Source organism: Mauremys mutica, chromosome 7 (genome assembly GCF_020497125.1).
Source record: "Mauremys mutica isolate MM-2020 ecotype Southern chromosome 7, ASM2049712v1, whole genome shotgun sequence".
NCBI lineage: Eukaryota > Metazoa > Chordata > Testudines > Geoemydidae > Mauremys > Mauremys mutica.
In genome coordinates this window covers 42,879,815-42,905,888 of record NC_059078.1, presented here as the reverse complement: position 1 = coordinate 42,905,888, position 26,074 = coordinate 42,879,815, and the positions used below count along the sequence as shown (strand labels likewise).

Below are 26,074 nucleotides of genomic sequence, written 5' to 3'. Positions count from 1 at the left end.
GGAGACCTTCTCGAAGGTCTTTGCATTCTGCTTGTTGGAGTGCAGCTCCGAAAGCACAGACTCCTCGCCCCACACACCGATCAGATCCAGGACTTCCCGGTCTGTCCATGCTGGGGACCTCTTTCTATTCTTGGATTGGCCAGACTCCTCTGCTGGAGAGCTCTGCATCGTTGCAGGTGCTGCGGCGCTCGCCCCGATGTCCAGCCAGGATGTCAGATTCAAAGTGCCCAGACAGGAAAAGGAATTCTAATTTTCCCGGGTCATTTCCTGTGTGGCTGGTCAGAGAATCCAAGCTCGGACTGCTGTCCAGAGCGTCAACAGAGTGGTGCACTGTGGGATAGCTCCCGGAGCTACTAAGTTCGATTTGCATCCACACCTAGCCTAATTCGAGCTAGCCATGTCGAATTTAGCGTTACTCCACCTGTCGGGGTGGAGTACCGAATTCGAACTAAAGAGCCCTCTAGTTCGAATTAAATGGCTTCCTGGTGTGGACGGTTGAGCTGTTAGTTCGAATTAACACTGCTAAATTCGATTTAAAGTCCTAGTGTAGACCAGGCCTGACAGTAGACCCTGTTCATGAGTAATAGCACTTGTGTCTTGTTCCACTGAAGTAGGAGAATGCACACAAGTAACAGCTTGTTTGGATGGATGGAAATTTTAAATGCTGTTACTGCCTCCCTGTCACAGTTTAGTATGGTCAGTAGCCATACATTTTTCTATGTCCCGTTCACCCTATTGTATAGTGTTAAAATATTGAGCTAGTCTCTATTTCAGATGGGATCTAGTTACCTGAACTAGAATGTAATCAATTGAAAGGGTTTCTTTTTCTAATAGACTGTTGAGGAGAAGGGTAAGGCAAAGTACATTTGTAAAACACTTAAAAATCTCTTGGGATTTGTTTTAGACATTTGTTTCTAATTTAACTAGATGTAGGGATCCCTGCTTTATTGCTTAGTATTTGAATAGCAAAATGTAAAGGGAAAGAAAAAAGTGATAGCTTACCACTACAATTTAAAAAACAAACAAACAAACAAAAAAACCTGTTTATTCCAATAAAGAGCAATCAACTTCTTTTGTTGGGGGTGGGAGAGAAGGCAGAGATCAAGCTGATTCTTCATTAAGGAGAAAGCAAGTTATGGAAATTAACTTCACCAAAACTATTCTGGAATGAATTACAAGAGCCCACCTAAAAGATGGTTGAGAATCAACTGCCCACAGCCATGAAGGCAACCCAAGATATGAAAGGAATATTTTGTAAATGCACAAATAAAACCCACCATATACTGTTTGTGGTGTGTGTAAGTCTACTAATCATATCTGTTACTTAAAATATATGCACTTTAGTCTGAAATCCCAGGTCTCCAGTTATACCTCCCTATTTGTACCTTTTTGGTACATTTGCTTAAGGGCACCTATAGCCATGCAGCAGCAACTCACCAGCACAGTGCCTCCCACTGGTCATCCTGGGAATTAGCTCTCTAGCTCCACAGCACCCTCTGCTGGCTAATGTCCTGCTTGTCCCAGATCCCTGTGCCCCTTTACCTGGGGTGCTGCCTCCTGGCAGCACCCCCACTCTCTAGGTCTCCTCACCCAGGGGAACCCCCAAACCCTCTATCCCCACCTTGGCTCAATCTATGGCTACCACCAGTCACCATCTAGCCCCCACTCACTGGGGCAGACTGCAGTGTATAAGCCATTCATCATTGGCAAAGGTGGGGTTGGACCTGCTGCCTTTGCCTAACCCCTGGGCTGCAACCTCTGCACCTTGTTTGGCCTTGCACAGGGCCTGCAGCCTGGGGAGTTGCCAGGCAGGAGCTCCTCTTGCCTTTCCCCAGGCCTGCTTTGTTGCGTGCACCCTCAGCTCCCAAGCAGCTAGGTCCTTTTCCCTTAAACGAGAGAGAGAGAGAGAGAGAGAGAGAGTCTACCTACTGACTCATAGCCCTTTTATCAGGGCCAGCTGAGGTCTGATTGGGGCATGGGCCAGCTGTGTCTGCTTCCCCAGTCAGCCTAGCTTTTAGCTTGCAGCCCCAGCCCTCTCCCCAGGCTGGCTGTAACCCTTTCCAGATCAGGGAGTGGGTGACCATGCCACTACAGCACTTCAGGCAGCAGCATCTACTAAATTAGGAGAAAGAGTATGGTGACAGGCACATTAGAAGTATCTAGATATGCATTTATGTCAACAGGAGGCAGGCCAAGCAAAGTGTTTAACTCCACAGAAGTTCAAGGAGCTATCGCATACAGTTCTAATAGACCTAAAGGGAAGATGCACTTTGTGTAAGATATACACCAAAGAGGAAGCATGGTGTGATACAAGTCTTGCCAGCTTGATACTAGGATATACCCAGCTGGCAAAGCCTCAAGAGATGCAAGTCTTCCCAAAACTGTCATTTAACGTTTTGGGATACTAGGCCATCCTGTACTGATATCATTCAGTAAAGAATTTTACAAATGCTTTAAGGTTGAATTTAGCTATTCCTCAATATGCCATATAAGATACCTACCACCAAGTCCATATGCACCAGAGTCAGAAGAGACAATGTCTAAAAGTGGCTTCAGGAAACAATGAGCTTCTCTATATTTATGCAGTCATGACTGAAGTACATCATCATCTGCACACCTTCCAGAGAAAGTAGTGCAATGTAGCCAGCTATCAGAGTGGTAATCTCCCCTCCCATTTCTAGCCCTTAAAAAAAAAAACACACCACATCACCCACTACACTCAAGATGGAAGCAGTGGCACTTGTTTGTAGAATTGCTGTCATTTGCCCTTAAATGTATCTTGCCTTTCTTGGCTTGTTAGCAGGTGTGGCTTAGGAGAAATTTTCCATTTAAGAGGTGGCAACATATAGGGAATTTTTGTTTTGTTTTAAGAGTGGTAGTTGTTTGAAGCTATTCAGAGTTTAAGAACATTAGAATAAATCCAAGAGCCACAGATAAGTGAGCATAAAGCGGCTAAAGTGAACACAGGTTAATGAAATGTATCACCAGCTCTGCAGTTTCATATTGCTATCACTTCTACATAGAGTGGATATAAGTAGAACTTGGAAAAGTGTTCATGTGTTACTCTACCCTACTAATGCCCATCCCCTGTATTTTAAAGAACAGTCTCTGTATTTTAATGTTAAAATTAAAAAGTGGTACTAAGCTGTATCACCACTTTTTTCCTAATGATTTTCCTTATTAATCCCCACCCATCCTTTCCTTCTCCTCCACTTTTCTTAACTCCATTAAATGGGTCTAACTCATGCTGACAAGTGTTTACAGAATCAGGGCATAAGCTTGTGGTACCACAAGCAAAATCTTGAGCTTCAAGGCAACAGATCCATGTCTTAGCCAGTAGTTCACACAGCCTTTTTGTAGAGTGCTTCAAATTTTATTTAGGAAACCCATATAAATCTGGCTATTGCTTATTCACCTTTGTAAAGTGCTTAAGTTTCCCCAGGTGAAAGGGCAGTGTTGAAGTGCCCAACATTAGCCCCCATATCATATGGAGAAAACTAAGGCACAAAGGTTTAGTTAGATGGCTAAGAGCTACTGTGACCTAATGGATTAGGAACTGCCTGTGGTAAGAGACCTACTGCTAGATTCTTCTTGTGTAAGTACTGAATTTGTTATTGCATGTTCACATGAAGCAGCTCCTTAATAAAAAGTGATAATCCTGTTCAATAGTAATTGCATACTACTATCTGAACCAGGTTTTCAACAGCCCATTAAGAGAGTTACCCACTTTGCTGATAGTTTACCACAGCAACTTTCAAAGTAAAATTAAGCAGTTTTAAGAGACCTGTTGTACTGCTCATTACAAAATGTAGTTTTTGCTGCATGAGGCAGTACAAACCATTAAGTTGCCTATGACCAATTCCCTAAGGGACATTGGGAGAATCTGTTTATAGGGGACAGACACCTAGCTATTGCATTGCTTTTTGTCACTAGCCCCCATAGCCACTTTCCACAGCAAAATTTTGCCAACTATAAACCCTCCAGTGATTGTAGTAATTTTTTTCCCCCCTTCCCGCTCATCAGTTGAGTTGCATTTTCAGTTCTGGGCAATGTGTTAGCTAGAGGATGCTCTTCAAGATTCCAGGTATTTTAAGTTTAGTGTTCAACAGCTTGCTGAATACTTTGCTATAATTTAGGGCTAAATTCCACAGCCATCTAAGACAGTGAAAAGCATCCACTTACTTCAATAGAAGCAGAAAAACAGCCCTTAAACTTCTAAGTGAAGAGTTTATTTGTTCTCTCCCCAACCTCCTTTTTTACAGAACCATTGCCTGGATGTTCATCATGTCTAATTTTATGGACTTAGCTAAGGTATCTATTTTGAAGTATAAATATTTGAAGTAAATAATTTCAGGGTTAGTTTTCCAGGAGTTTTCTGTGCTGTATTTTAACCATGTAGGTCTTCATTACATTTTTGACCACTTGCAAATGTGAAGTAGTGTTTTCTAATAAGAACAAGCTTTTAGAAAAAAAGTTTATTTTATACACCCCATACTAACAATACATTTGAAAGTTGGTGGTTTAAAATCCATCTACATTTTGGAGATTTTAAAATAGGTGGTATTTACAGTAAAGCAACTGGAGAGTTCAAGTTTTTCCTATGGGGGGAGGAGGAGAAAGAGGGGAGTACCCAAGTTTGCTTGTAATTTTCTTATACCTCAAGGAAAAATAAAATCTTTTAGTTTTTCCATTCTTCTTCGTTCTCTGACCCAGTCTCCTCATCTGCAAAACGAGGATTAGAATATATTAATGTCCCATACTAGGCAAAAAGATTAAGAAGTTCCATCATAGATTCACTAGAAGTGCTAGCTGATTTGTATTGTAACTAAGCTAGACAGGCATGTGTTTCATTATTGTTGTTTCCTAAGACTTAAATTACAATACATAGCTCTTCATTTAGTAACTGCTTATAAAAATTGATGCGAGTGTGATGTAGGGCCTTCAGGACTACAAGGGTTTCAAGTTTATCTCCAGATGATTCTTCCTATAAATCAGTCAGCCTAAAAGTTACCAAGTCAGATCACAGGCCACAGTGGCAGTCCATGGAATTAAAAGTAATACATGAGTAATGTTACAAGCTAACTCAGTATCAAAATCATCAATCCAGAAGTCAGGGAGGGAGGAGGGTAAGCAAGCATGAATTGGGATACTAACTTAGAGGCCTTTCTATAAGTCAGATGCAGGTCAGATGCTTTTTCAGGTCAGATGCACTAGTTCTCAATTACTTGCACCAGACTTTTTTGATTCAACACGCATGTTTCCCTCTATATGTCAGATTAATACTTGTGACCTCTCTGCATTCTCAAAATTAAAACAAAACAAACCAAAAACCCACCAACACCCACTATTGACACTATTAAGGACTGTGGTGGTGGAGGTGGAGGAGACTATCAACCTGAGTAACCCCCTTATACATAGGTGCTGGAACTAGGGGTGCAGGGGAGCTGCAGCACCACCTGGCTTGAAGTGAGCTCTCTTGTATACAGGGGTTGCAGTTTGGTTCAATGGGTCTCAGCACTCCCAGTATACAAATTGTTCCAGCACCCGTGCCATTATATGAGGGCAGATGCAGGGAGGAAGAATAGTCAGTATGGGAGATTTGAAAGCATTTCTAAAGCCTCTGTCTGATAAAGTTGTACTTCTATGTAGTGATCACAACATCAGCCTTGGGGGTATAACAATACATAACCATCTCTAACTTTTGGGTATCAGTAAGTGGAACAATTAAACCTGTATGCAAAGTGTGATTGCAGGCACTAAGTGACTAGATCAGAGGTGGGCAAACTACAGCCCACAGGACCTTCCTGCCTGGCCCAGGAGGCTAGCACCCAGCCCCTCCCCAGCTGTCCCTCCTCTCCCACAGCCTCAGCGCACCCCGCTGCCAACACAATGCTCTAGGTGGCAGGCCTGCAAGCTCCTGGGGCAGCACCGCTGCAGAGCCTGGCCTGACCCTGTGCTCTGAGCTGCGCGGAATGTGGCTGTAGCGCCACTATTGCTACAGGCAGTGCGCTAAGGGGGCAGGGAGCGGGGGGGTTGGATAGAGGGCAGGGGAGTTCAGGGTGGTGGTCAGGGGGCGGGGGTGTGGATAGGCGTCAGAGTGGTCAGAGGGCATGGAACAGGGGGGTTGGATGGGGCAGAGGTCTGGGGGGGGGCAGTCAGGGGACAGGGAGCGGGGGGTGGGTGGATGGGACAGGAGTCCTGGGAGTGGGCCGTCAGGGGGCAAATAAGGGGTGAGGGCCAGACCATGTCTCCCTCCCCTAACCGGCCTGCCATACAATTTCCAAAACCCGATGCAGCCCACAGGCCAAAGAGTTTGCCCGCCTCTAGACTAGATGATCCAGACTACAAAGAGAACAAGAGCTGGGGTGAAAGATATACTATTTGGGTAAGTTCTTCTATCTTGCTACTACTATTGCTATATTCTCAGCCTGACTAGGTCAATCAGGAGTTCTCATTAGACTCTTTTTAGAACTTACTCATCTTTTAAAAAGCTACCTAAATAGACTTGAAACAAAATATTAAATTTGGTACAAATAATTACTTGCTTTAGTGTTGCATCCCTTCCTTTTCCTATACTTGGTTGATGTACTTGGTTTTTGATCACTTTCCTTATAAACATGTAAGCCAGAAGTTCTCAAACTGTGGGTCAGGACCCCAAAGTGGGTCACAACCCTGTTTTAATGGGGTTATCAGGCTGGCTTAGACTTGCCAGGGCCTGGGTCAAAGCCAAAGCCTGAGCCCCACTACCTGGGGGGGGGGAGGGGGGAGAAAGCTCAAGACTAAAGGCTTCAGCCCTGGGTGGTGGGGCTCAGGTTACAGCCCCCACATCTGGGACTGAAGCCCTTGGGCTTCGGCTTGCTCTCTCCACCCCCAAAGCAGCAGGGCTTGGGTGGGCTCAGGTTTCACTCCACCCTCCTGGGGTTGTGTAGTAATTTTTATTGTCATAAGTGGGTCAAGGTGCAATGAAGTTTGAGAACCCCTGATGTAAGCTATCCTGTCTTGAGAATGCCATTCCAGCAACATGTATTTTTTGCAGTTACTTAGTAGGTATTACTCACCAGTTCATGAAGTAGCCTCTGTAATAGATACTGGACTACTATAAATTTTGTATTAACTCTTCTTATCTACAAGTAATTCCCCAAATCCATGCCCACCTCTGTCAGAAATCCAGACTAAATGGAGACAGTGAACCTTTTAGAACCAAGCTGAAAGGGTTCTAAACAAGTTAGACTGAGTGCAGTAGTGTTCCTCCAACTACTATACCAATAGACACTGGTAAAATTTTAGAGAAAAGCACAATACTAAAGTTTTCTAAGCAAAGAGAAAATATTTTATAAGCCTACCTGAAGAGTAAAGGGCCTTATACCTCTTCTGAATAACATCCTTAAGAGCAGCTACTATTTCTCCATCGTTGGGTGACTGTGGTGATGTTGGACTTAGAGTCACCTGTTTAAATAGGAGTGATCATTTAGACTTGTATAATGGAGCTATTAAGACCAGAAATATGGAGTTATGTTTAAGTTAATAAATAGTAATTTGGGCAAGAATGTATTTAGTAAAGATTCAACACGTTCTTTAAGTGTATTATATGATGATTAATTGGTTGGCCAAAATAAGAAATAAAATCTGTTTTAGTTCAATAACTCTGCATTAACTTTGGGTCAGTTTATACAGTATTTGGGAGAGTTACAGCTAGAAACCACATACCCTATTTCAAGCCAGTCTGATAGCTGTACCATGAAGCTACTGGTCTTTGATTGGGTGGTGGAGGTGCAGGTGAAAGCAAGACATTGGTGTTCATGCCACTGGTAGGGGACATAGAATTAGTTATTCCTTACTTGGACTTTGTTCCAGGTCAAAAGCCAGGCAGAACTAGTTCTTACCCAATATAGCTGATCTGTACTCAGTGATTCCAGTTCAGCTTCAGATGAATGCATCTTTAGAAGGCAGCCTAGGATTGAATACAGTAACTCCTCACTTAACGTTGTAGTTATGTTCCTGAAAAATGCAGCTTTAAGTGAAATGATGTTAAATGAATCCAATTTTCCCCATAAGATTTAATGTAAATGTGGGGGGTTAGGTTTCAAGGAAATTTTTTGGGGGCAGACAAAAGGCATTATATAATGTACTGTGGTGGGGAGGTGCTCCTGGCTTACCCCTGGGGCTGGGGGTGCAGGGTCTAGGAGGGAGTTAGAGTGCGGGAGGGTGCTCAGGGCTGGGGCAGGAGGAGGTGCAGAGCACTTACCTGGGGCAGCTCCTGTTTGGTGCAGGGGGTGTGCAGGTGGCTCTGTGCAGCACAGCACCGCTCCATGGCCACTATTCTGGGAGATGCCTGCCCCCAGCAGGCAGGGCCACCCGGAACGCAGGGGCTTTTGGTGCTGCAAGGCCCTGGCCTGCAGCTCTAAAGCCCCTGTCGGAATGTGGCCCTGCGAGCACAGGCTGGAGGAGCAGGGGCAGCCGGGCAGCCAGCGGCCAGAGAGAAGCAGCACTTTCCCCTTCAAAGCCCCGCTTCTCTTTGGCTGGCTTTGAAGGGGAAAGCACCACTGCTCTCCAGCCACTGACTGCACGGCTGTTCCTGCTCCTTCTGAGTCCTCCGGCTCATGCTTGCAGGGCCGCATTCCGAAAGGGGCTTTAGAGCTGCAGGCCAGGCCCTGGGGCCCCCTTAGGCCGGGGCCCCCTTAGGCCAGGGCCCTGCAGCCCCAAAAGCCCCTGCATTCCAGGTGGCCCTGCCTGCTGGGGGGGCAACTTCCCTGCTCCCTCCCTCCCACCCTTCCAGAAAGTCCTAAGCACTGCCAAACAGCTGTTTGGTGGTCGGGGAAGTGCTGGGAGGGGGAGGAGGCGGAGAAGAGGAACTTGTGCAATGCTCCCTTATAACGTCATTTGGCTGACTTTACAAGGGAGCATTGCACAACTTTAAATGAGTATGTTCCCTAATGGAGCAGTGATGTAAAGCAGGAGGACGTTAAGTGAGGAGTTACTGTATATCCCAAATAGCCACTCTAGGACAGGAGGAAGCAAACTAAGCTTAGCTGGAGTGACTGGAGCAACTGCAGCTCTTTCAGAGATAAAAGGTTGTCTCTGATGCTCCAAGCCTCATCTTCACTAGTTTTGAACGTGACCAGTCTACAAAACTAGGTGTTTTCCCATAAATGTCTAGCCTCCTGGGAGGAATTGTTCCTTCCCTACAAAAGGCTTTGTAATACAGAGAAGATTGATAATAATTTCACTATAAATACAAATACACCAAGCCTATCTGCCCTCCTACTGCCTGTTCTGTGGTAAGAGGACTTAAGTCTTTCTGACACCTCACATGGAGCACAGACTTCACTCAGAACTACACAGTTTAGGAGATTTTCAATCAGCCATCCACCATAGAGACCTGGAATCATGTGACATCATGGACATTGGATGAAGAACTTGGACACTGGCAAGAGATACAGTATTCCAGGTTAGGACCTGGCAAGGCTGCACTTTCCATCCACAGTACCATGTGGTGTTCACATTCCAGTCTCCATTTTACAGACTGCCCTTGATACTGTCACTGAACAAGTGAAATTAAACTTTGAAACAGGAGCCACTGCAACTCCTAGCTTTTTGTTGTCCTTTCTGACCTATTGCAATACATGCTACTAACAGTGATCATGAAAGATGTTCATTTTACTAGCCAGTGACTACTTAGACAAAAATGTTTTATACAAAGGGCTTTTAAGGCTTTGGAACTAACTATGTGTAAGAGTTTCCAAATTAGATTAGCATAGTTCTGCCAAAAATACCTCGCAGGATTATATCAATAAACTAGCACTGAGGATTATGGCTATTAGACTCTGTTACTTAACTAGGAATTATGATTAACAATCTGTTTAATTAAGATTTCTTCTGGGAAGAGTTTTGCTTCAACATTAGAAAGTCCACTCCAGATGTGAGGTGGGAATATTACTATTAAAGTTATTTTTAGAAAGTAATTATGCTATAAACATCCATTGTTTACTTTAAAATATTACCAGAATGAAAAACCCGATAAAAAAATCAATAATGATGCACATATGAGCATTTGGGATCACTGTTTATTTAGTTTTAGGCTAAACAACTCACTCATGGGAAATGAATTAATTTGGAAGAGATGCTTTAAGTGAACTGACCCAACCCTGACCTTTTTCAAATTAGGATGAAGCTTCCACTCAGTTATTGGATAAGACCATAGTTTGTCCAATTTTAACCTCAGGATGGAAAATAGCTAGAACACACATTTTTCCCAGATTTGAGCAGTAGACTCATACTTTGCCTTTAAGAGCTTGTGAATTGCCTCAAATAGAGTTTCAAGTATTTCCTAAATACAAGAAAATACTGCAGATAGAGTGGTAATAAGAGGGACACTTCTGCTTTCAGATAGGCTTGGTGTACTTCCATTTATAGTGAAATTATCAACTCTCCCTGTATTACAAAGCCTTTTGTAAGGAAGGAACAACTCCTCCCAGGAGGAAAGATGTTTAGGAGGAACCACCTAGTTTTGTAGACTGTCCACGTTCAAAACCAGTGAAGATGAGGCTTGGAGCATCAGAGACAACCTGCAATTGCTCCAGGCATTCTAACTAAAGTTAGTCAGTTTTTTCCTGGCTTCAAGGAAGCAGTGGTGATAGTTGCCCAGCCATTAGGCTTTAGTAAGATTTATTTTTATTTTTTAAGCACAGGAGAAGAGAATCAAAACAAGCTTCCACATGCCAAGGCATTTTTGCTCATGTAACTACTAGAGCTTAAGCATCAGAGCTCACTACTTGCAATTTGCTTAGACATTTCTCAGTAAGCATCAGCAGTAAAGTAAAAAAAGGTAATGTCACCAGTGTATGTTTTGTTAATGCAAAATTTGCATTACTGAGGTTTTCCATCTTAACATGCAGGAATTTGTACAGTACTGTTTCATCAGTTCTCTTCAATTGCGGGATTAGTTATTTATGTCAAAGTCAAAACAAAGCCATAGTCTATGGTCCAGTTTAACTCTTCCCCCACATTTTTTCTAAAAATAAGCAATACAAGAGCATAACAGATCACAACTGCATGATTTTTAAATGCAAAACCCACCCAAAAAAGCAAAATCTATAAGAAAGTACCATCTCCATCTATGGTTAGTTGGAGACTGGAAGGGTGCACAGTGGAACACTTAAGGATGAATAGAATTATTGCAGAATTTACAAAGCCTCAAAGGACTCCACCTCCACATGCAGAGTTTTTTGCAAGGTCAATTCAGAAGTTGCATGGCTCCCCACGTACATTCCAATACAGGTAGCAAGCTGTGGTTCAAAGCATTACTCAAAAGAAAAAGGAACTAAAGCTTGGAGCACAGCCAGACACGTATTAGCAGCTTTCAATGTAGTATTCCATTGCTAACGCTGTATTTTTCTATTACCCACAGTAATGGAAAATAGTATGCTCACCACACAGAAGGAGGCAAGGACATATGATATGGCTTTTAATCAGGATGCAACTTTATTCATCAAGTTGAATCCAAGGTTCCCACTGGGGGACAGTTCAGCACAGTCTCTCACACTCCATTGACCTTTGCCAATTCTTGGTGGCTCCCACCACAATGGGAGCAGTCATCACACTGGGATGGTCTCTAGAACCAACACTTGCCCACTAGCATCCCTTTACATTCCAGGGGTTGTGGTAAGAGGGGACCTTGATCCTCCAGCCAGCACCACATTCGAGTCCATTAGCGGGATGGTCCCCCAGAGATACAACCCCAGCCCCTGCTTCACCCTTCCCCTGGGTGTTGGACACAATGCCCCCTCATATAGATTGCTCTTGCAATGTTCACTGTGTTACTATTTAGGCTCCAGATACAAAAAGGCGAGTTCTTGCCCTGGGCACCTGTCACAAGGAGGCACCAGGATCAGCTTGGATGCCTCCACCCCACTCTGCACAGGTTATCTAGAAGTTCGGCCAACCCAATACTGAGATCATCCAGGAACAAATCAGCACCTATATCAGAAGTGCCCTCAGTCCCCTTGATAAATCTCAGCTGCATGCTAATCTGATACGTCAGCTGCCTTGGGACTCCAGCCATGTTGATTCTTTCAAACTGGTTTTCCTCTGGGCCCTATCCCACCTTTTTGTGTGGGTGGACAGCAGTCCATCAAATCCTGTGGGCTAGAGTGTCCACCATACTATCCTCACACCAGGAAACAAGTCAACCAGCAGTCCAATAACCCACTTAGCCTCCCAGATCAGTTGGAGCCCATGGCACATTCCCAGGTCATCCTAGGTGGATAACAAGGATGTCTGGTGTGTCCTGATGGAGCACCAGGCTATTCAAAAGATCCATGGGCTGATCCCACCACATGCTCATCTGCTGTGCCAAAACACAACTCCATCCAGCCCAAGACCCAGCTGCAAGGCCCTTGCTGAATTATATGTTTTCTTGTAAACCCAGTGCCCCGAAATCCATATCCCCAGCTGTAGGAATGCACAGATACATTCTGTATGATAGACATGGGGAAGGAAGCAGACATTGTGAAAGCCTGTGGTGATTATGGCCCATCAACTCCATCAGCCTTCCCTCAGGCAACCACACAAAGAACTTTGAGCCTAAATCATCTGTGCCCTATAGCCTGGACCTCTGGATGCACCCATGTCCAACTAGGTAGCTGCTGTTGAGGCCCCTGTATGGAAGAAGTGGGAGCCATAATCTCTCAGTGGCAAGCTTAAGAATGACAGCACTTTCCTACACACTCCCACAAACTAGAATTTGAACAAGGGACCCTCACCAGGTGGCCATTGAGCCACATATGCCTGCAATGCCCATATAGGACACAGGTCATCCTCACCAACCCCAATTTGATCAGTTTGTGATCTATGCACCTGAGCTGTACAGTCTCACCTCTCCACTGCCTGTCCTGTAGTTCAAGAGCTTGCCTCAAAGAGTTTCCTTTGGCACAAGGGAAATAACTTACTGACTCAGAAGGCCCTGAAGAAAACCAACAGAAAGGTTGCTTTAAACACTGCAGCCTCACCCCCCTAAATGGCAAACCCGAGGAAAAGCCCAAATTAATTGCCTAAGGATCTGCAAGATCACTGGCTTCCTGACATTGCTCCATGTCCCAGCAGCCTGGGTTCAATTCTCCTGCATCCTGTGACTTATGAATCCCTAGAACAGGGTCCGGATGACCTGCAGTGAGACCACCACAGATAATCAGTTCCCTAAAGCAACTCCATGAACTGAATTTGGGGTTTCTGGTATAGGCAAGCCCCTAGTAGACCTTCAGACTCCCCACCCCCACAAAAAAAAAAAAAAAAAACAAACAAAAACACACACACCCCTTATCAAATGCCATTGTGTAAGCTAAAAAGGGTGCATGGTGCACATGGTCCCTTGGCTGTGAATACTGTTTCTAGCACCCAAGATTCCATAGAGCTGCCCACCTCTGTTCTGGCTCTTCCTTGGCTTCCGGTGCTAGTGCTCTGAATCTGCTGCCTGCAATTGAGAAAGCAGCTATACTGCTGTTAAGCCTAGGTACATTCTTGGCAGTGAAATGAATAGAAGTCTGTATGCAATGTTTGGTAGTGTTAATTGTTAAATGTCTCTAGACAGAAAAGAGTGTTTTGAGAGCTGTAGTCACAAAGAATTCCATGTAGATGGAGTCACTCCTTCCCTTCCCTGTGAAGGGCTGCTGTGCCCCGAGAGAAGGGAAATTGTCTTTTCCATAGGGCTGTGGGCGAGACGCAACATACATCCTGCCCTTAACTCCACTCTTGCTGAAATGATTTAAGTACATTCCAGCTCCTGTCAGGCAAGACAGAGGAGACAGACAAGCCTCTGTTCAGAGCACAATGCGCACATTTCAAAAGCATGAACTATTTGGGGCAAGTAGGACTCCATCCCAGAGGTGGCTCTGCTCATCTCAGAACCTGATCTGCATTCCCAATGCCACCTGAAGACACAAAAGGAGAGATATAGAAGACATTCCAAAGATGAACCATTTCCCCCAAGTTTCAGGAAACCGGTAAAGAGTGTTCAGTTCATCCAGCAAGTGACTGGTGCACTCACACTGTAGCCAGTCTGTGGGTTCATGGAACACCCATCTGACTGGAAGAATTCTGCACTGTCACTGACTGACATGCTTGAGCAGGACTGCTATGCAAGGACAGAGACAGACACTCAAAGCCATAGTCTAATAATCCAGACATGGGATGGTGGGTTAAGCTTCCACCTACACCAAACACCTGGTCTTCTGGCCCCAATTAGAATATGGGGTTCAGGGGAGCTGCCTTCAGATTATCCCATTTAACAGACCAGACTGTGGCCCTGCAAAGCTGAAGGCTGCACCATGCTTTGGGGACCTGGCTCACTCTCATGAGCCCGGAGACAGAGGTACATCAGGGGCTACCATGTTTATCCATATCCCCAAAATGGCAGAGATTCTAGTGTAGAGGTGGCTTCTAACACAAGAAGAGTTGCTTTAGCTTTAGAAGCAAGGATTCATTGAGAGGAATATCACCAGTGAAACATTACACCAGCCAAAATAAGCTAACAACCATATCAGTTCTGTACAGCCTCTCAGACAAGCACCTTCCCTGAGTCCATATCATGTCTGCTCAATGTATGGTTATCACAGGGCTTTTCAAGCACCTTTCATTAGATGACCTATTCATATCCTCATTTTTTGGCTTCCCTTGGGAAAGGTGGGGCTCAGGAAGGTGTGGGAGTAGTCATTTGCCTTCCAACTGCAGAGGATTGTCCTCACTCAGCTTGTATTGTACAATTAGAATTAAAAAAAAAAAAAAAAAAGACTGCATTCTCATGGATGACGTTTCCAGATCCCAGGATGGAGTGGGGGTGAGGCACAGAATAGAAGTTACAAAAGGTAAGTGTTGTAGGGACAGTGGGGTTTATGGGCACTAAACAGCCAAGTTCACTAAAACTCAGTGGAAAATTCTAACAGTATGCTTAGAAGTGGAAATTTCTCATCTTTGGGTTGGGACAGATTATACAGTCTACATTAAGGAAGTTTGCAACCCCCTAACAGAAATGCTTTAGCCTATTAAACTGCTGCAGAAAGAGACATTGAGTCTGGAAGAGGACACTCCTCAATAGATGTCTGATTAGATCAGTCTTTCAGACCACATCTCATAGGGATAAGGTCACCAACAGCAACACCAGATATACTGTCTATTGCTAGTGATGGAGTTTCCCGCTTCACTTCCAAAAATGCCAGTTTCAATGTTGTGCATAGGTTTAAGTTGCAAGCATGACTAGTCCAGGAGATTAGGATAGACAAGCATAAAGGAATGCTCAAATGGAATGGGTCTCTGCACCAGGAACAAGAACCAAGCCAGGAAGCATCAGACCTAGTCCCAGATCAGAGCCATCAACCCAGCCATCACACTGCTCTGCTGAAGCAGTGATGGGACCCAGGTAAGAAGCAACTAGAATAGCAAAGCAAGGCACAATCACTGCTAAAATCCACCTTGGGGTGGGGGGGGGGCGCAGAGGGCCCTCCTTTAAGTGACACTGTTATATCCTTGGGGCAGCCGGTGTAGGAAGCAATCACTTGAGGCCAGAGAGCAGGCAGCTAACCAAAACCTCCATTTTATTTACAGATTACAGAGAGCTCACTCAGCCGGTTGAAACCGGCTGAGCTATCCCGTAATAGTCTAACTCAGTTGCCATAGTAACAAAACCCATGACAACCAAAATACACAACAGACACAAGGCAGCAAGCAGCTCTTCATAAGCATGTCCCACAGCCCGAGGAAGCCAAGATTCTCCACCAGGGTTCTGCCTAGGTTATGGGGCTCAGCCCTGGCCTCTGTCCTCCCTAGGAATTCCTAACTCCCACTGCCCTAGGACCTTCAGCCCTACAGGGCAGGTGAGGCAGCCCTTACATTGGCCTAGGACCTGGCCCATGAGCAGCTCCAGATGGGGCACCATGAAAGTGAATCACTCTGAAGTAAACCCATCTGGGCATGTTCTCACCATCTTGCATAGCTGCTGGCCCACCTGCAGCAGCATGAGGAAAAGCCTAGGGAAGCTTCCCTGTTGTGGCCCTATGCAGGTGGTCCAAGGAGTGAGGTTGGGTTAACTACTGGAAACCAGGAAGTAACTCTGACCACATGGCTGTTATGGCTCCACATCATGTGTAAAATCCTATGAAACCTCAAGCCTATCCCAAATGTCCTGTGAAGACTGGAAATCACAGGACCCAGCTTGTCTTGTCCTTTTTGCCCTTTCCCAGTGCAGGAGCTAGCACCACACACCCCTTGAGAGACTCAGGGCCCTCTTCAGGTTGGAGAAGTGCATTCAAGCTACTTCATTGTTTGGAAAGAGTTTTTACATGCCTCCCTGTTAGAGAGTACCTCCCTTACAGTCACCAAGCACTGAGAGTGCTTTCTCTGCTATCAGATTTCATAGGATAGACAAGCAGATTGTCTGTGGAAGCCACTCTTCTCTGTGGTTAACTACCCCAACTAAAAATGACTTCTGATGACACTTTGGGTGCAATTAAAATGTTTTCTTCCATGACAGCTGTAAAAGAAAGCTACTATAAATAGCTTCCTAAATGCACCCTAGAGAGTACCAGCATTATTTTATCATTGAAACCTATGCTCAAAATAAAATGGGTCCCTTCTACTTATTTTGATGCTGTACTCCCTCCTCAGATCTAGGCCATTATATGACACATGGCTGTGGGATAAACTCAGTTTCCCATATATCAAGAGCTTCATAAGCAAATACAAACATATGGAGCAGGTACTACTGACACTTGTTGGGTCTATTTCACATTCCCAACACTAGTGGCTGCATTACTTTTACAACTGAAGTCTAACCTTCAAGTTATTGCATCTGCAATTAACCAGATCCAGTTAGATTTTGATGACAGAACATAATCATGTTTATGTGTGATAGGATAAAAACTGCAAGAGGCAATGCTCAGCTAGATGAGGGATATGCTACAATAATGGTCAGCATCTGGAGAACCCATACTGTTGAGAAAATATAGTTATGTCCCTTAACATCTTCCCCGCCCCCTCGGAGACTCTTGAAACATATGAAGCAAATGAGAATGCTTTTGCGACCCATCTAGTAGCTTCTAGCACAAAGTTGCAGGAAAGAGGCTGATAAATATCATTGAGCACACTGTGCTAAATATTATAGTTAGTACAGCTGGGCTAACTGATTACAGTACCTATAGATGGAGACAAGTTTGCCTGATGCAACAGCTGTTCCAGAACTCAACCTCTTGATTTCTCATGTTATTTTTCAAGTTTAACTACGTTAGCAGTTCCAAATAAAATTTGGTTGTTCACTCTACTATATGTGCATGTTTTCTAAGCATAGAGCTCCAGTTGGTCTTTTTATCCAGACATCAGGGTGCCTGGAATTTCCCAAAGAGGGTGGTATTTTGCTGTTTACAACAACCATTCATGTGATTTCACAGGATTTAAGAACTCAGGCTATGTCAGTATAAGTTTTGTCAGTCAGGGGTATGACTATGCCACCCCTGAGTGACATATTACACCAACCCTAAGTGTTGGTGTGGACAGTGCTACATCAATGGGAGATCTTTTCCCACTGACATACCTACCGCCACTCATTGGGGGTGGATTAATTAAGTTGATGGGAGAGCTCACCCTGTGAGTGGCTACACTAGAGAGTTTACAGCACTGCAGCGGCACTGCTATAAGCTCTCTAGTATAGCCAGAGCCTCAGACTTGAGGGTTTTTTTGGCAGTTTGGGGTACAGATCATGAGTATGGAATAAAACTTCACCAGAAGCACCAGCAGAAAGCCTAGTTTTGAAGATTTCCACTCCAGCAGCTTTGGAAATGCATCTCAACTTTAGATCAAAGCAGAAAAGGAATTTGGATTGCTTTTTTCTATTTAGTTCTGCCTCACCAGTACCTTTACAAGTCAGCCTACCTACCTAACATTTAAGTGCTTAGGGATTCTCCCACTGACTGATGGTACACAAGTCCACAAAGCACTAATTTATGCATTTATCAGAGAAAAGGCAAGTCTCGCTATGAGTTTTAAGCCATACTTGGGAAAGATTCCTTTCTAGGCTATTTTATGTGCAATTTTACAAGAGGAGGAAATTTAATGTGCTCATCCAGACTGGCTAGTATGAACCTTGTTTGATCTTTTTGGTCAGCCTGAGTGTTTAAGTAGCAGAACTCTACAGGTGAAGTGACAGTTCACTATTTAACTACCCTGACAGTTCTCAAATAAGAGACTGTGTCCCACTGACCATCAAGCAGTTTTGATACTTTGATCATTTTCATTTTATAAATTAGAGTTATTTGAAAGACACATTAGTTTAACTTTATGTTTCTGTCTAAGATACCTTTTAAATCCATTAATTTATTGCTTAACACACATTTTGAGGAGTCACTGCTTTCCTTACTCTAAGGTAAGTTACAACACCTTCCATGCAAATTCCACTTAGAGGCAAAGATTGGGGAAGTGACCCATCCAAGCTTAGGGTGGCATTTTACTCTGAAGAAGTTGCTTATTCTCAGTTTTCACATTCTTGTTGTCAAGATAGACAATAAGATACCCTTTTAAAAGAGTCTTCTAGAGTTACGTTTACATTGTACCATAGTCAGCTTCCTAGCTGCAGCACAACTGTGCAATAGAAGTACAGGCCTACACCAAGTGTTAAATTGCACCCTTAGATTCCACACTTTCCTTTGCTCCGGTTGGGATGTATTGTTATTAGTCACACTTAGCTTTTCTTATTGCTGAGAAGTCATATGCTCACTAGTAGGAATTAGTACTGGTTAAAAAAAAAATACTTGCCGATTTCAGCTGGATTCCCTTTCTGATCTGACCCATTAAATCATTTTGATGCAAAGTACTTGGGGTCTTTTCAGTCTTTATTTTATGCAGCTGTGGTCCTCTCAGACTGAGAGTCGGTTTATGTAGACCCATTGGTGATGCCCTTGTAGAAGAAGACAAAAGAGGTGGCATTGGAGGTGCTGGTGCAATGACAACTGAAGGGACATTCCATGGAAGTAACAGCACTTTTGATGTAGAGGGAGGTGCTAGAATTGCTTTGAGTCCATCATCTGCTCTTAAAACTGGGGAGTTTAGTTCAATACTAGGAGTTATGGTTGGACTTTGCTCTGAAGAGGACGTAGAATGAAGCAGAGGATGAGAACTGGATCTTGAAGATGTGGCTGTAGAAAAATGAAGTTATATATTAAACCTAAGAGCATATCTGTCTCAGATTGATTTCCTACCCAATCAACATCAGCATCTACTCTTTGTTTGGCAAAGGGTTTCACTTATCAGAAATCTTAAAAGAAGCAGAATTCTAGGCACTTATCCCATATATTTTGTACAATGCAAGGGGGTAGGGATGAGACATTATACAGCACTAGAGAAAGTGTCAGCTATTTAGCTAATACTACTCTTAATATAGCTAGTCTACTAAGTGTGCCCAGAGCAAAACCTCAAGATGTGAACACCCTTGTATTTTAGGAAAGCTTAAATCCAATCTTTGAGGCTTGCATTGCCTTCACCCCCTGCACACTATATGCCTCAATATGCCTCTAAACAGATTCTCTATTAAATATGGAAAGAACCTTCAGTTACCTCAGCCTTATATCATGTTTTACTTGCTTTTGTAACAAGGCAAGCTTGTAGAGCCTACTTCAATCCAGTATATTACTGTAATGAGTTGAATGCTAAAATACTGGCAAAGTGGTATCTTACTTAAGCTGTATCTAAGTTTAATTTGCACTAATGAATTAGTACCTCTTATCTGGACCTCTTTCCGTACAGCTTCTATTCCTCCTTTCCTCTCAATTGTTTTAAAGATCTTTTCAGAGGTTCTCTTGTGTTTTAGATGATCCTCTGTTACACCAGCCTGAATAAATAGCTTCTTCAGATCTGAATCCAAGATAGTCTACAAGATGATCAGTAAGAGTCAAGTTAAGCTAGTCATGTGACAGAACTAATCTCAGATCTTTTCCCACTCATTGACCTTAAACAGTGCAATACTAATTTATTTTTGTTTCCCTTCCTGAGGTTGCATGGGAAGGAGTATAATGAGAAGATTTCAGCAACACTATTGGAGAGAAGCTATCAGTTTCTTTAGATTCCAGAACATTTCTTAAAATTTAAGCCAATTAACAAAAAAGTTGGGGAACTAACTGGTAAACCTGACTTTTCAAACTGAGTATTCCCATTAGCCTCCAGATTACACTGAATGCAATACAAGTTTGTGAAACCCTTCACTAAATGAAATCTTAAAGAAAGATAGTGGAATGTAAACTGATTAATAAGTGTAGCTCTATGCTGAAGTAAGTTCATGTTTCTTGTTAGTTCCTTGGCAGGAATTCAGCTATTTTACCCTATAAAAAGTTCAAGTGATTATTCAGTCTTACAGAGACCTTTAATAAAAGCCATGAGAAATAAGCTATCTACTGTTTCCTCTACTCTTAAAATATGTTGCTAAGATGAGTCTTAAGTTTAAAGCTCTTAGCCACCCAATTTTAAGTGGATTGGCTTTCTTTAAAAATATACTCATAATTCCATTTTGGCCACTCTTCAGCAAGACAGAAGAGGCCTTTCCATTTCGTTCCCCCCCCCCCCCACCCCACCCCACCCCTTTCCCTACAGGTTTAAAACTTGTGTTGAAGAAAGTTTCATCTCAAGGAATGCCAAGTTGCAATCCAGTGCAATTTTTAGCTCATGATCACAATACTGAACTATTAAGAGTTAACAGAAGTTAACTCTTCATTCTAAAATTAATCCACACAAGCTGAAGCATTATCAGTTAAGTTTGATAGTTGTATTGGTAAATACTTACAGCAAATCCAGTTAGTGGATTCCATCCCACATGGCCCAAGTGCCTAGGGAGAAAATATTTGTTCATTTTAGCACCGCACACTGCAGACATAGGATTCAAGATTAGTAACAGTTGTATATGGTGGTGACTTGACTAATTTATTTACCTTATTTGAGACATATTGAAAATATACTAGAAGTCAGTTTCACTCAAAATTCTAGAATGTCAAGGGTAACAGTTGTATTTGAAGTGATCATGGAAACTCCATCACATGGCCCATGCATAGAAAATAAGAGGCCTTATCATATGATGTATATATGCTGCCTCAGGAATAGCTGAAGAATAAGTTTCGATTATGTGTGTATATCCCCATTTTGTCTACTAGACTTTTAGTAGCAACATTTGTTTCGGAGTCTAGCAAGTTGATTTTTTTTTTTTTAAGTAAGTGGATTCATTTTTACATTATGGAGTGACTTGAAAAAGGTAATAATTGGAGATATACCAATCTCCTAGAACTGGAAGGGACCTTGAAAGGTCATTGAGTCCAGCCCCCTGCCTTCACTAGCAGGACCAATTTTTGCCTCAGATGCCTAAGTGGCCCCCTCCAGGATTGAGCTCACAACCCTGAGTTTAGCAGGCCAATGCTCAAACCACTGAGCTATCCCTCCCCCTATCTATTCCTTGTGAACAGTAACATTCACAAGTGATGGTACATTACAGTAGTCCTAGAAAGCACAGAAGGACTCAATATTCTGTGGCTCTAACTATAGAGGCTGCCACAGCTAACAGTCTCTTTATTAACTCCTTCCATCTTTAGTCATTGTTCATAGACTACAAAAGAAATCAAGACAAAGTGGCAGATTTCTAGTCCCTCCCCCCAAAAGTCTCTAAACACAGTGTCAGGCAACAAAGAACAATTCAGATGTGTCAGGAGCTTTTGGGTCTCTTTAGTGGTGTCCCTTTATTTAATATAAAATATAATATATGGAGAGAGACCTATCTCAGAGCTGGAAGGGACCCTGAAGGGTCATTGAGTCCAGCCCCCTGCCTTCACTAGCAGAACCAAGTACTCATTTTGCCCCAGATCCCTAGGTGGCCCCCTCAAGGGCTGAAGTCACAACCCTGGGTTTAGCAGGCCAATGCTCAAATCACTGAGCTATCCCTCCCCCTAGCTATAACAAAAATGTCCTCTTCAATCATTTGGCCAAGAGAAAACTGACACTACCCATTTTTTGTTCTTTTTCCTCATGCTTTCCATTGTAGAAGCCTTCTACAGCATGATTCATCCAAAATCCTTGAACAGCCCAGTCCTTCATGTATCATGGTATTTGCTCATTCTGGTATTCAATACTACGCAAAGCCCGTACTTGCAAACTGTTGCAACTTTAGAGACACCACATACCACAAATAATGATTCAAAACAGCCACAGTAACTTCAGCCTTGTTCTCCGTATCAGACCAAGGTGGCATTTAACAGCAGTTTTCTAGGATCTATGAAGTATAGCTCAAGTAAATATTCTCTTTTAGAAGAAACAGATGCTCAGTATCTCCCAAGTCAGTATTGGCCCTATAAGGGGTTCTCATTAGTAAGCCAGGGAAGGACTTAAAGGGTAGTAGTAGTCTGCAGTAACATAACTGTATCACTTTTCAACTGGTATTTAGGGAATCTGACAAAATCAGAAGTAAACAGAAACAGACATGTTATTTGCTATCCACCGTTTAAAGTAAGTAAAGCCAACAAAAGTTTGAGGATGAAAGAGACTGATTTATTGACCTTTAAATTATGGTAGTTTGTTTTCTACAGGTGGCAAGATAAGCTTGACCAAATTCATATATCCTTGTAACTTCAGCTTCTCCACTACCTAATACATCTGTAGCATCAGACATATACAAGAAGAAAAGGTTAACAAGGGTTTAAGCATATTCCTTAAAAGTAAGAGCTTTGTATTATAAGCTACATTTGATCTTCCAGTTAACTTCCCCACGTTGCCTTCTATTGAGAAAATGATATTATTTCATGTCTGATCAGAACTAATTCAGGGCCAAAATTCTCAAGAGCAACTATAGATTTTGGGTGCCTAACCTGATAATCCATAAAAGGGGCCCAATTCTCAGATGGTCCACCTCTTGGAAAATTGTGGCTAAGGAGTCCTAGATTCTAGTCCCACCTCTGCCATTAACTCATTGTGTCTCTTTACATCATGACTCCATGCAGCAGTTTGCCATCTGTACAATGTGTGCATTATGTGCTTAACAGCACTTTCATAAACTCCCATAACAACAGTCTGAGGCACTCTGTAAGGGCCAAGTATTTTACCTGAAAAGCTCATGTTCACTATTATGCAGAGATTGCATGTGATTCAGTTGGAGTAGACATTAGGTGCTAGTAAGTACAATGCCCATTTATCTATTGGCAGCCAGCTTAAAGTACCTGAAAATTTGGAAGTCTAGTTCCTAGTCCTGCCCTAGGATACAATAAGGACAGTACTGAATAAGAAAAAGCAATTTTGGATATTTATTAATAGTGCAGAAAATGTTGAAAAACAATTGCTAGTTTTGTTAAATAACTTTGATACCCAAACAATTTGCAAGCTAGATACATATTTTTGTCCCACTGGATACTACACTGACCAACATAAGCCAATTTAATATTTCATCCACAAATAAGAGCTCTTTCCTCACTTACTTGAAGTTGCTTGGATAACTAATGTCATCTTTATTTATTTTGTTTCTTTTGGGTTTTCCTTTCCATTTAATCCTCTCTTTTGTTGTTTGAGAAACATAAAACGGAGGTGGTAAAAGTCCAGGATTAGGAGAAGTTAGACTTGTCTGAGGTACAGGTAACGGTGACGGCATCTCAAACACAGGTACTGAAACAATGGAAGAAAAGTTAGTGAATGTGTTTGTATAGAATAAATATTTTCCTCTTCTAATTTCAAGAGTTTTCATTAACTTTAACAATCCCTGCTAAGTCTGTTTAAGGAATGATTATATCTGTGACACACTGGAATCATATTACCCAGTGTAGGTTTACTATTATCTGTTAACAGGTTAAAAGACTACCTCCAAGTTTGAAATAATAAGATTATCTGTGCTGAATTTTCAACTCTTCCCTTCTACATACTCTTTTAGATACAAGTTTTAAAAGTATAATTGTTAATATAATTAGTTTTCAGTTGCCCGGTTCAAGACAGGGACACCATCTACATTTTGATGGTAGTAAAGGTCTGCTTTCAACAGGACTACACAATTTTCAGTATTTGAAAACTCAAGATTAACCAGTTACTAATAATAGCCAACTATATTTTTGGTTTATAGTAATTTACTATACAGCTAACAACAGAAGGGAATTCACACATACAAGAAATTAGAAGTATAGTACTGTTCCCCTCCTACCTGCTAAAGGTTTTTGTTTTTATAGAGGACAAAAAGCACCTACCCTTTCTTAACATAAACTCAGTTTAAATACAACACACTTTTTAGAGACAGCAACTACTGAACAGAAAAGACTGCTGGTAGTTCTTAACCATATGTTTCTCCCCACAGCACAACGTAAAGTCTTGACTATAAACTCAGTAACTAATACTAGTTTCAAACACAGAACTAAAGTATATGTTTTTCTTATTATCAATTATCCTAGTTAAGAACACAGAATGTCACTATCTTATTTTTTCAAATGACCAGAAAAAGCAACATTTCTTAAAAATGCTATGTTAATAAAATCAAAGCCACACAAATAGTCTTTAAAACCCTTATTTTCACTTTTCTATATTACTAACACACTTTATTACCCAATTTTCATTATATAGAAAAATCTAAACAAGATAACCTGTCAATTTCCTGTAATAACCAATCTCTGTCCATTGTTAATGTAGGCCCTAATCTTGCAATCACTTACATGTGTACTTAACTATAAGCATGTGAAGAGTTCACAGAAGTCAAAGGGATTACTCACATGCTTAATGTTGAACATCTGCATAAGTGTTTGCAGGACTAAAGCCTTAGTGTATCCCATACTGGAGTGAAGAGTAAAATACACCTTTGAAAAGAGATTAACTAATATGTGCAATTGGTGCAAACTAGATATGCACAAGTGGTTTCCATTTAGAGAATCAGTAAATTAGTGTGGCATAAAGTATTAGGTGCATAGACAAAATATTTGTTCTATGGAGCTTATGACATAATAATCAGTATACTCTGACTTTCAATCACACTTTTAGAACCTAATCTAAAAGTACTATAGTATTCTATTGTAATGGTCTATGCTTAACTTTACTCATATAAATAGGCCTATTGACATGCATACATATTTATAGAAAGGTGCTGGATATCACACATATCTCCAAGTATGTAGAGGTCAACCAGTGACATGTATGGTGAGTATACCAGAGCTCATCAGGTGATGAGGGGAGGGATAGCTCAGTGGTTCAAACATTAATATGTTAAACCCAGGGTTGTGAGTTCAATTATTGAGTGGAGGCCATTTGGGGCAAAAATGTGTCTGGGGACTGGTCCTGCCCTGAGCAGGGGGTTGGACTAGATGACCTCCTGAGGTCCCTTCCAACCCCAAAATTCTATGATATATGGACTGGTTCAGTTTGCAAGTTATGTCTGAAGCTTTATATCAGTTACATATGGATCACTTGTTTGATTTCTTAGCAATTATTATTTATTTTACAGAGGGCCATTTCCATGTACCATGGCACATTAGAAGAATAACATTCAAAAAGCATTCTGAACAACCCAAACTAAGACCTAGTCCTGCAAACTCTTCCAAGAGTAATCCCAATGAAGTCAATGGAAGAACACACATATGCATAAATGTTTGGAAGATCAGGGCCCAAATGTTCAAAAAAGGACACTGATCTTGTGATCCTCAGTTTATGGGTGCCCAACATGAGACAGTCTGTGCTTGATTATCAGAAGTACTGAGAACCTGTAGCTTCCTTTGACTTCAATATATAAATGTCTCTAATCACATATACATTTGTATATGACCAAGTGGCCTTTAGGAAGCATTTACAACAGTTCAGAGATCAAAGTAAAAACAAGCTCTAAACTGTGAAAGTACTCAGATAAGTAGTTTAGTAAATAATTAAAACAATAGAGAGGAAAAGATCTCCTTATTTGTATAGGAGGAATAAAAAACAAGTGAATTCCTGATTCTACAAATACTTAAACAGAAACTCAGGATTAACTTTAAGCAAGAGACCAAGTTCTTTGTGCTAATAAATTACAAAAAAATCCAGCACCTTGATTTACAACATCTCATACAAAAAGCTATTG

The 26,074-nt window shown here is 42.1% G+C and overlaps 1 protein-coding gene across 2 annotated transcripts; it reads right to left on the bottom strand.

The window, feature by feature from the left end:
• Positions 1-4,498: 4,498 nt before the first annotated feature.
• LOC123374358 (neural Wiskott-Aldrich syndrome protein-like) lies at positions 4,499-24,550 on the bottom strand. Of its 2 annotated transcripts, none has more exons than XM_045024236.1 (7): positions 24,185-24,550; positions 23,475-23,658; positions 20,810-20,852; positions 19,753-19,903; positions 18,793-19,172; positions 7,344-7,446; positions 4,499-4,722 (listed from the first exon to the last, which is right to left on the bottom strand). In XM_045024236.1, exons 2-7 carry the CDS (start codon positions 23,642-23,644, stop codon positions 4,679-4,681), a joined length of 891 nt encoding a protein of 296 aa, XP_044880171.1. In that variant the 5' UTR covers positions 23,645-23,658; positions 24,185-24,550; the 3' UTR covers positions 4,499-4,678. The 2 variants fall into 2 exon arrangements, with proteins under 2 accessions (XP_044880171.1, XP_044880170.1); XM_045024235.1 differs by having other exon boundaries at positions 24,228-24,550.
• Positions 24,551-26,074: the final 1,524 nt, after the last annotated feature.

Coding starts and splice junctions, on each gene's coding strand:
- LOC123374358 (XM_045024235.1), bottom strand. Junction 19,173..19,752: donor GAAAGAGGTCCAGATAAGAG/GTACTAATTCAT, acceptor ATTTTTCTACAG/CCACATCTTCAAGATCCAGT. Junction 4,723..7,343: donor TAAGGCCCTTTACTCTTCAG/GTAGGCTTATAA, acceptor CTCGTTTTGCAG/ATGAGGAGACTGGGTCAGAG.